At 40.2% G+C, this 10,000-nt stretch overlaps 1 protein-coding gene across 1 annotated transcript in view; it reads right to left on the reverse strand.

The window, feature by feature from the left end:
* Positions 1-3,387: 3,387 nt before the first annotated feature.
* LOC122257300 (uncharacterized) overlaps positions 3,388-10,000 on the reverse strand; it is a gene marked incomplete at its 5' end in the record, with an annotated part of 16,418 nt that continues 9,805 nt past the window's right edge. Inside the window, 3 exon segments of the mRNA XM_043022526.2 lie at positions 3,388-4,093; positions 5,313-5,449; positions 7,495-7,652. Coding sequence (XP_042878460.2) covers positions 3,688-4,093; positions 5,313-5,449; positions 7,495-7,652 — 701 coding nt within the window.

Below are 10,000 nucleotides of genomic sequence, written 5' to 3' on the forward strand. Positions count from 1 at the left end.
ATTTGCTGCATTGAGACACTGAGATGTCTCTGAATATCAACTCTATGAGCTCATTTTCCGGTGTGTGGATTTCTTTCTCCTCCCTGTTTCTCTCTCCTCTTGATTTTTTTTTCTTTTCTCTATTCACTTGACTAAACCTTCCCTTTGCAGCATTTATATCAATGGCTCTCTGATTTCATGCACACATTCTACCAGTTATGTTTTTTTTTTATTGCCATCAAATCTTCCTTTGCTAAAAGTCCTCTTCCTCCTTTGTTCCTCGGAGGTTGTGGTCGATCTATATCTACTTTTGGGTGTAGCAGCTTTGTAGATTATCTTTTTTTTCTATTATCTATTTATCGATGATCTCCCTGTCAACTATTCCCGCGTTGAGTGTAAGCAGAGCTGATCATTGCAAATATTGATTACCATTACTTAGTGTCGATTTTAAAATGCATCGCAATCGTCAGTAGCACTCAATCTAAGGCCCTTTCTCCCCTCTCCTTATTCCTCGTTTCATTTGACTTATTGCTCCCTAAGTGTCTATATCTTAAATCCCAAACAACGCAAAAACACCGACGACCGATGACCACACCCGGCGTCATCGGGGCGGTTCCGCCCTCAGCCCACACATACAGAGCATCTGTCTCTTCGTAGCGAATCCATCTCGTTACAGGCATCTCGACAGATAACAGACAGGACGCGAAATACAACCACCACCACGTGCCAAAGCTATTTACATGAACAAAAAAACACAGGAGACTTACTCACAGAACATATATACGTACACCCAGACATGATTGAAAAAACAGAGACAAGATAAATTCGAATAAATAGATAACGGTTGGTATCATGTCGTGAAGTAGTGCAATGGTTGCAATACAGAATACATTATGCAATACACTAGACTCACATCTCAAAATCATACAAGACAAGACAATCATGTGAACATCTAGAAGACAATAACTCAGCAACCAATACAGACAACATACATATAAACGTACACTCACACAAAATATACTCCTATAACATTTGCACACCAGACAAATCCAACGGGAGAGATAACTGCTAGACGACAAAACACCAAACCCATTTTTTTACATCACCTCTGAACTGATGACAATTGGAAATAAACACTCCGTAGACTCACCAATATCTTCATCACGTAATTACCTCCACGCAGATCTTGCACATCAAGACCCGATATCTTTTATCTCCTGCAACACAGAAAACCAACATGCAGCACGGAATGGGAGACCTTAACGCACACTACAGACTCTCCGGATACAAACGCCATGGCCAAAGGCAGGGTAGACACAGGAAGCGATCTCACTTCACTTTCCGCGCGCAAACTCACACACCTCAAACCTAATGGCCTCTTTACCTCAATTTAGACTCGTTCACATACAGGTTTGCCAACGCCTTCGCCACACCCAACTTCGTTCACAGCTCATGAGCAAACACAAACTACACTGCATTGCCGTAGATGATACCAAAGCCTGCAGTCGCCTGTCCTACACCTCCTCCAGAGATCCTAAAACTTGTAAACTGGGAGGAGTTTAAAGATGTACTCGAACAAGCGCAAACTCCAGATTTCGAGGGGCAACCCATAGACATAGAAACAACACATGCAGCGCGCATCCCAGAACAACTTTTAATGCTCTATAAAGAAACGTCGTCTATAAACACTAAACATACAGTATCCGTGATACAGGGATTGAACGCTGAATTTCGTACACTACAGATGAATTAGAATACAGTCCACTAGCGAAACAACACAAATACAGGTAGAATTGCCGCACAAGTAACCCAAAATATATTAAGTACTTACTAAAAAATCATAATTTCATCAAAGCTATGGGCACCGCAAACATGTCTGCGAACATGTATCTGGTTCATGGTTACATGGTATTTCTCTTTATATCATTATGACAGACACATAAATCATAGTCAGACAGATATTTATACAAATATAGAAGTAGACCCACACACGCATGAATATTAACCCATATATTCAATTGTATCCATTTGTTTGGTATCAACAATTCTAACACGATGAACTTTTCAGTATAAAGTAACTTCTACCCATGGTATGCTTGCATGATGTAACGTATCAAATTCGGGCTGGCATTGCATTAAAAAAACAGTGATCAACGACTGCGTTATTTGATAATATGTGTAGATTTTAAAGGCACTAACAATGGCGAATTGTAGGTAGATTACTTGCTTCACATGATTATGAGACCGCACAAAAAGAATAATGTTTTATCATTCTGGAGATAACAACGAAATCCTTTGGAACAAACCAAGTGAAAAAAAATCGGTGACCCGGACTAAAACATCTTCATAGTGACTCCAAGGTTTAGTTAAAAAGAAGGTGGAAAAATAACCTGGTTTGAAAAAAAAAAAAACGGTATTCACATGCGGTATTGGATGCATTTTTCCATTATAAAATCTCACTAAAGATAAGAGAGAAAAACAACAAAGAATCTCGAAATAATGCTGACGAGAAAAAAAGTAGGTCTCTCCTAATGTCATGAATTTACCGTAAAAATATATATTTGTAACCTGTTTCAAACAATAGAGAGAATTCACTTCAAGGTAAAAAGACTGTATACTTCACCCCTCCCCCTATTAAAGGAGAAAGAAAAAAAGAATATGATATAAGAGATTCCAAAAAGACCGTTTAATCATTTGGTAAGATTAGGACAGCAAATGGGACACGTAAGAATGCAAGATCTTCATTGGCCACGGTTCGCATGTTAGATACAAAACGTGATGTTCTTCTATGAGTCTTATCTACGTGGTTACTGAATGTTATCTTACCATACTTATCATAGATCGAATATCTCGGTAAGTCCTAGAACAAAAACGGATGTATGATGAATCTTGACTTTGAATATTTTTATTATTTATCAACTCGTAAATTTCCTTAAAAATAAGATTTATGTATTCCATTGTAGAGGTGTAAGATTGAAGTTTCTTTCACCTAACATTTTTTTTTTCTTACTTATCAAATTTTCCGTAGCATAACTTAATTTTCCGTCAGAATGACCATCTGTATCATTGGTAGAGTAATTTACCATTTACTGTATTTCTTGATTTATTTATCCATCTTCTGTGCCAAGATCCGTTGGCAAGATTTTTTTTAACAGCCAGTTGCCTTTTCTGTCGACTATCCTTCCCAATCCTTCACTCAGTGAGTCATGCTTATGCCAGCATTTCACATCTTTCATATTACTCTGATACATGTAGAATAGCCGATTCAAGTTGTCTTAAATAGAAAAAATATATTGGTGTTTTTATCTGGCTGGACACAAAATGGTACACTAGAAATCCTATATTTTTATCACTCTTACTCTCATTATCACCATTACATTTTCCTACCAAGGGTATGAAACATCTCAATTATTTCTACGTTCTATTCTTTATTAAAAATAAAATGAGTTACAATAGAAAGTCATGCCACGTGGCACATTAAGTTAATATCGTCATAATAAGTTAATAGAGGAAGGAGTGACAAACTGTCACTTTTAGCTGATCTTCAGTAACAAAGAAAACCTGCTCAGTCATCTCTCTTATAGGCTCACCTACGATGACTTGCGAGAAACGAGTCTTTTCAGACTTGGTATTTTAAATTATTTGTAGGAACTCCATTTTTTTTTGTCAAGGAAGCGTAGGAAGAAAAATCCAAACTCCTTCCTCGTTCTAGACGCCGGATCTGTTCTCGTGTTGATTTGGATGCCCGAGGCTGTTCACCGTGTTGTGCAGGGAACTCAACGCCGAGAGGTGATTGGTCGAGCCGTGAGTAAACATTGATGACGTCAGAGTGGGCAGCGACCCTGACCCAATAGGAGACAGGGAACTCGGAGGCAAACTGTGAGATCCACCAATCATATGCCGGTCTATGAGAGGGTTAATGGGACTGGGTTGTACGATTGGTCGTTCCCCAGACGGAGCGACCAATGAGGAAGGGAGAGGGAGTGAGGGGAGGCAGTGTGGTGACAGGTGAGGGAGGCCGGGCGAGGGGAGCGGCGAGGGTAAAGGAGGCAAGCCGTTGCCATGGTGACCGACGGTGTGCTGGTTCGGATGGCCCATCGGGTAGTTGAACAACCTGAAGAAGACAGAAAACGCTATATATTAAAAGCATATTCAAAATAATAATCAAATAAAGGAATATAAATCAAGAAAGAAAAAGATGAAGGAAAAGAAAGACTTGGGTTGATTACTTCTAAAACTAATTATGAAATGAAGCGGATGAAGTCTTAAATCAAAATACTATTTTAGAATTCACGAAGTCTCCTTCAAATACCGCATTTGATCTAACCATATTGATAATCTTAACCATACCATTTGTATGATCAACTAAAGCTCTTAAACACATGCATACGGAGACGCACACACACACACAAACACACACACACACACACACACACACACACACACACACACACACACACACACACACACACACACACACACACACATACAATACATACATGCCCTTGCCACAGTCTACCAACATATAGAACCGCACAGCTAAACACACTATACCCTCAACACCATACATCATTCTACCCACACAGTGTCCTCACCATGCACCTTGCGACCACACCCTCACCACCATGCACCATAAGACCGGACAACCATACACCCATACGACCACACAACCAAACCACACCACACCTTACTACCATGCACCAAGCTACCTTATAACCAAACACACCACACCCTCCCTACCATACACCACACTACCACACAACCAACCTCATCACAACCACCACCTTCACCCAACACACACCCACAAAACCACAAACAAACCACACCCTCACCATATACAACCACTCAACCATACACACCCCAACCCAACCACAAACCCACGCACCACATCACCGCCATACCCCACCATACAACCAAACACATCCCACCATACAACCACACCTTCACCATACAACCGCACCCCCCACCATTCAACCATATACACCCCACCATACAACCACACACACCCCACCATACAACCCCCCACCATACACCCCCCACCATACAACCACACACAACCCCCCACCATACAACACACACACACACCCCACTATACAACCACACACAACCCCCCCACCATACAACACACACACCCCCCCCACCATACAACCACACACACCCCACCATACAACCACACACACCCTACCATACAACCCCTTCACCATACAACCACACACACACCACATCACCGCCATACCCCACCTTACAACCACACACACCCCCCATACAACCACACACACCACACCATACACCCCCCCCACCAACTAACATAGCCCCCTCCTACCACAACTTACCATAGCCTATCACCAACCACCATGGGTCGAGGGCTGAGTATTCCCAAGGCAGAGTAATATTGTTGAGCCATTAATTCCAAATCATTGGTGTATTTTCTCTTCCACTTCGTTCGCCGATTTTGAAACCAAATTTTGATCTGCGGGAAAAAGAGGAAAAAAAAGAAAAACTTTTAGGTTGGTTTTCTGTCTTTTTTTTTTTTTTTTTTTTTTTGTGTGTTCTTGTTTTAGGTTGGCTTTCTGTGTGTCTTTTTGTTTCTTTGTTGTGGTGTTTTTTTTGTGTGATGTGTTCTTGTTTTGGGTTGGTTTTCTGTGTGTCTTTTTTGTTTCTTTGTTGTGTGTTTTTTTTTGTTTTTTTGTGTGTGTGTTCTTGTTTTAGGTTGGTTTTCTGTGTGTGTCTTTTTGTTTCTTTATTGTGTTTTTTTTTGTTTTTTGTGTGTGTGTTCTTGTTTTGGGTTGGTTTTCTGTGTGTGTCTTTTTTGTTTCTTTGTTGTGGTGTTTTTTGTTGTGTGTGTGATGTGTGTTCTTGTTTTAGGTTGGTTTTCTGTGTGTGTCTTTTTGTTTCTTTGTTGTGGTGTTTTTTTGTTTTTTTGTGTGTGTGTTCTTGTTTTAGGTTGGTTTTCTGTGTGTGTCTTTTTGTTTCTTTGTTGTGGTGTTGTTGTTTTTGTGGGTGTGATGTGTGTTCTTGTTTTAGGTTGGGTTTCTGTGTGTATCTTTTTGTTTCTTTGTTGTGGTGTTTTTTTTGTGTGATGTGTGTTCTTGTTTTAGGTTGGTTTTCTGTGTGTCTTTTTGTTTCTTTGTTGTGGTGTTTTTTTGTGTGTTCTTGTTTTGGGTTGGTTTTCTATGTGTGTCTTTTTGTTTCTTTGTTGTGGTGTATTTTTTGTGTGTTCTTGTTTTAGGTTGGTTTTCTATGTGTGTTTTTGTTTCTTTGTTGTGGTGTTTTTTTGTGTGTGTTCTTGTTTTGGGTTGGTTTTCTGTGTGTCTTTTTGTTTCTTTGTTGTGGTGTTTTTTTGTGTGTGTGATGTGTTCTTGTTTTAGGTTGGTATCTGTGTATATTTTGTTGTTTTTTGTTGTTTTGTTGTGGTTTATGGTTGTGTATGGTGTGTGTGTGTGTTCTTGTTTTAGGTTGGTATCTGTGTACTTTTTTGTTTGTTTGTTTTGGTTTATATTTACCTTTGCGTTGTATTTAGATTGTGTCTTTTTTTTCTCTTTCTTATGTTTGTATGTGTTTATTATGTATTTATCTATAAATCTCTGTTTTCTATCTATATGTTTTATTTGGCGATTTAATTTATATCATTATTTTTTTGTTTATGTGTACACATTATATATTTCACAATTAGTTTATCCTTATTCATAATGTCGATATATATCTAGACGAGGATTTCTATGTGTTTATTTTCTTTGCTGAATAAACCAATTTCTCGTTTTTTTTTTTTTAGCAATTTATTTTTTATCTAATTTCTATATTATTCCAAATTTCATTCCTTCCCCTCGCTCACCCCTTGCTTTCTCCCCTCTAGCTTTCTCTCGTTTCACTAATTTCGCTCCTATCCCCTTTTCCCTTCCCCCTTATTTGCCTTCCGATTTCCTTTTTGCTTCTTTCCTTTCCTCCTCTCTCTCTCTCTCCCCTTCTCCCTCTTCTCTTCTCTACCCTCTTCTCCCCTCACCCCTCTCTCGTTCCCTCTTCAACCTCTTCTCTCTGTCCCCTCTTCTCCCCTCCTCTCGTCTCCCCTCATTCCTCTCCCCTCCCCTTCCCTCTTCCCCCCTCACCCTCCCTCTTCTCCCTTATCCCCTCTCTTCCCCTCTCACCCTTCTTACTTCCCACTCTCTTCTCCCCTCACCCTGTCTCTTCTCCTCTCTTCTCCCCTCACCATTCTCCCCTCTCCCTCCCTTCTCCCCCCCCTCTCTTATTTCCCCCATCTCTCTCCCTCACCCGCCTTCTCTCCTCTCTTCTCCCCTCACCATTCTCACCTCCCCTCCCCTCTTATCCCTTCTTCTCCCCTCACCCCATTCTCACCTCCCCCTCCCTTCTTCTCCCCTCACCCCTTCCCCCCTTCACCATTCTCACCTTCCCCTCTCACCCCCTTCTCCCCTCACCCCTTCTCTCCTCACCCCCTTTTCCCTTCCCCCTCCCCCCTTCTCCCCTCACTCCATTCTCACCTCTCCCCTCTTCTCCCCTCACCTGCGTCTCCGTGAGCTTGAGTTGCTTGGAGAGCTGGAGTCTCTTGCTCACTGAGAGATACTTGTTCTTCTCGAATTCCTGTTCTAGCGCCTTGATCTGCGAGGCGGTGAAGGCTGTTCTTGGTCGCTTCTTCCGCTCTTCCGTTGATCTCGAGTCTTCTGTAATGAGGGGGTAGTCCGTGAGTCACAGATGTATGATACTTGCATACACGCATGTATATAAGTAGAAATACATATATGTGTATATACTGGATACATATACACGTATAAACAGACACTGACATACACACACACACACACACACACATACATACACACACATACACACACACACACACACACACACACAAACACACACACACACATATGGACAAATTCAGTAAACAAATACCCACCCACTAACACACACACACACAAAAACGAGTATAACAAACCCCATTTCACAACGTCATTAACAACAAGACAAAAAAAAAAAAAAAAAACAGATACAGAAGTTAACAAGTAAACAAATATCCACACAAATAAACAAATAAATACAAAAAAAAATAAAAATAAAGATAAACTGCTATTCGTCAAAAAAGTCGCTCGGTTCAGACGGCGCCGATGCACAGAATAACCACATTAGCAAGTGGCGTTCGAAGGGTCAGCTGTGTCGGAGGCTGGGGAGAGAAGTTGATTTATGAGCCCACAGATGGCGGGCCAATATGTGTGATGGTATGTCGATCTATGAGATGATGTGTGTGTAAGGGAGGGGGGAGGGGGGGAGGGGGGTCTGTCTATATCTTTCTATCGCTGTTTGTTTTTTGTTTGGGTTTTCTTTTGTTTTTGTTGTTTTCTCTGTTTGGTTGTCTGTCTCTATTCTTTTCGTCCCCCCTCTCTCTCTCTCTAAAAGCGTGTATCTGTCCGTCTATCTATGTATCTATATATGTACACACACACACACACACATATATATGTATAAATATATATACATATATGCATATATACATACATATATATATATATATATATATATATAGTAGCATACATATATATATATATATATATATTTATATATATATATATACGAGACATTCATAAAGTACATACAAACATACATATATATATATATATATATATATATATATATATATATATATATATATATGTGTGTGTGTGTGTGTGTGTGTGCATGTGTTTCCATTTATCTCCCGGCAGTTCCTCCTTCCTCACATCCCCCCCAATAAAAACAGTCCCAACACCAGTATTCCAATCACCCAGCGAAAACTAACTCCCCTACCATCCTTCCCTTTCCCCCTCCCTCCCTCCCTCCCTCACTCACCCTAAACCCTAAATCCAGACCCCCCGCCTCGAATCAACCCCTCCCCCTCCCCTTCCCCCTCCCACCTTCAACTCTGCCCCTCCCCCCCTTAAGTAGCACCGCCCTCTCGCTCGACTGCTAATAGCCTTGTTAGGTCGTAATTAATAACCTCTGTGTCAAGCTGGCGCCGCTATCCGAGCCGGGAGGTCAACGTGGCGTGACCTTATCCGTGACCCCGGCTTCTCTTTGACCTGCTCCTCTTCCTCCCTCCTCCTTCCTCCTCCTCTTTATCGTTCTTTTCCTCCTCCTTCTTTCTGCTCTTCTTCCTCCTTTGATTTTTTTAATGATTTACTTATCTATCTATCATATCTTAGTTTCTATCTACATCCGTATCTTTATCTATCTATCTATCTTTACTTTTATTTTTCTCTTTGTTCTTTTTTTTCTCTCTCTATTTCCACTCAACTTGCTTATTCTTTCTTTCTTTCTTTATCCTCCCTAACCCTTTATTTCTCTCTTTTTCTACATCTTCCCCTCATCGCCTCTCTCACCACTCTCCCTCCTTCTCTCTTTCTTCTTCCATGACCTTTCTTCCCTTTCCCTCTCTCACTCTCCCATCTTCTCGAAATAATTTCCTCTCCCATATACGGAAATAGACGAGAGAAGAATGATAACGATTCCAAATTCCACAGGAATGGCTAAGTATACGAAGCGCGTGTCACGTGACCTCTCGAAGAAAACGGAGACACTTGACCTCTCGAAGAAAACGGAGTCACGTGACCTCTCGAAGAAAACGGGTATCACGTTTCTCTTCAAAGAAATAGTGGCTATCTGGTTTAAACAATAAGTGTTAAGTGTAAATACAGAACATGCACTCACACACACAATTATAGTAACAATAATGATAATGATAATAATGATAGTGGTAATGATGATAAAATAATAATAATAATGATAACAATACCAACAACAACAACAATTACGCCACTTATTTTAAGATAAACTCTGTTATTTTTACTCATATCCATAATAATAACACTAACGATATAGATATAACATAATAAATATTAGAATATCAGCAACAAAAGATAGCAATAACCATGACAATGAAAATACAATAAAAACAACAACAAAATAAAACAAACAAAAAAAAAACTGACAAATCATGGTACTGATTTTGAATTAAAGAAGAAGAACAACAACAGCA

Source organism: Penaeus japonicus, unplaced genomic scaffold (genome assembly GCF_977035675.1).
Source record: "Penaeus japonicus unplaced genomic scaffold, GWHDUDI00000001_assembly GWHDUDI00000036, whole genome shotgun sequence".
Lineage (NCBI taxonomy): Eukaryota > Metazoa > Arthropoda > Malacostraca > Decapoda > Penaeidae > Penaeus > Penaeus japonicus.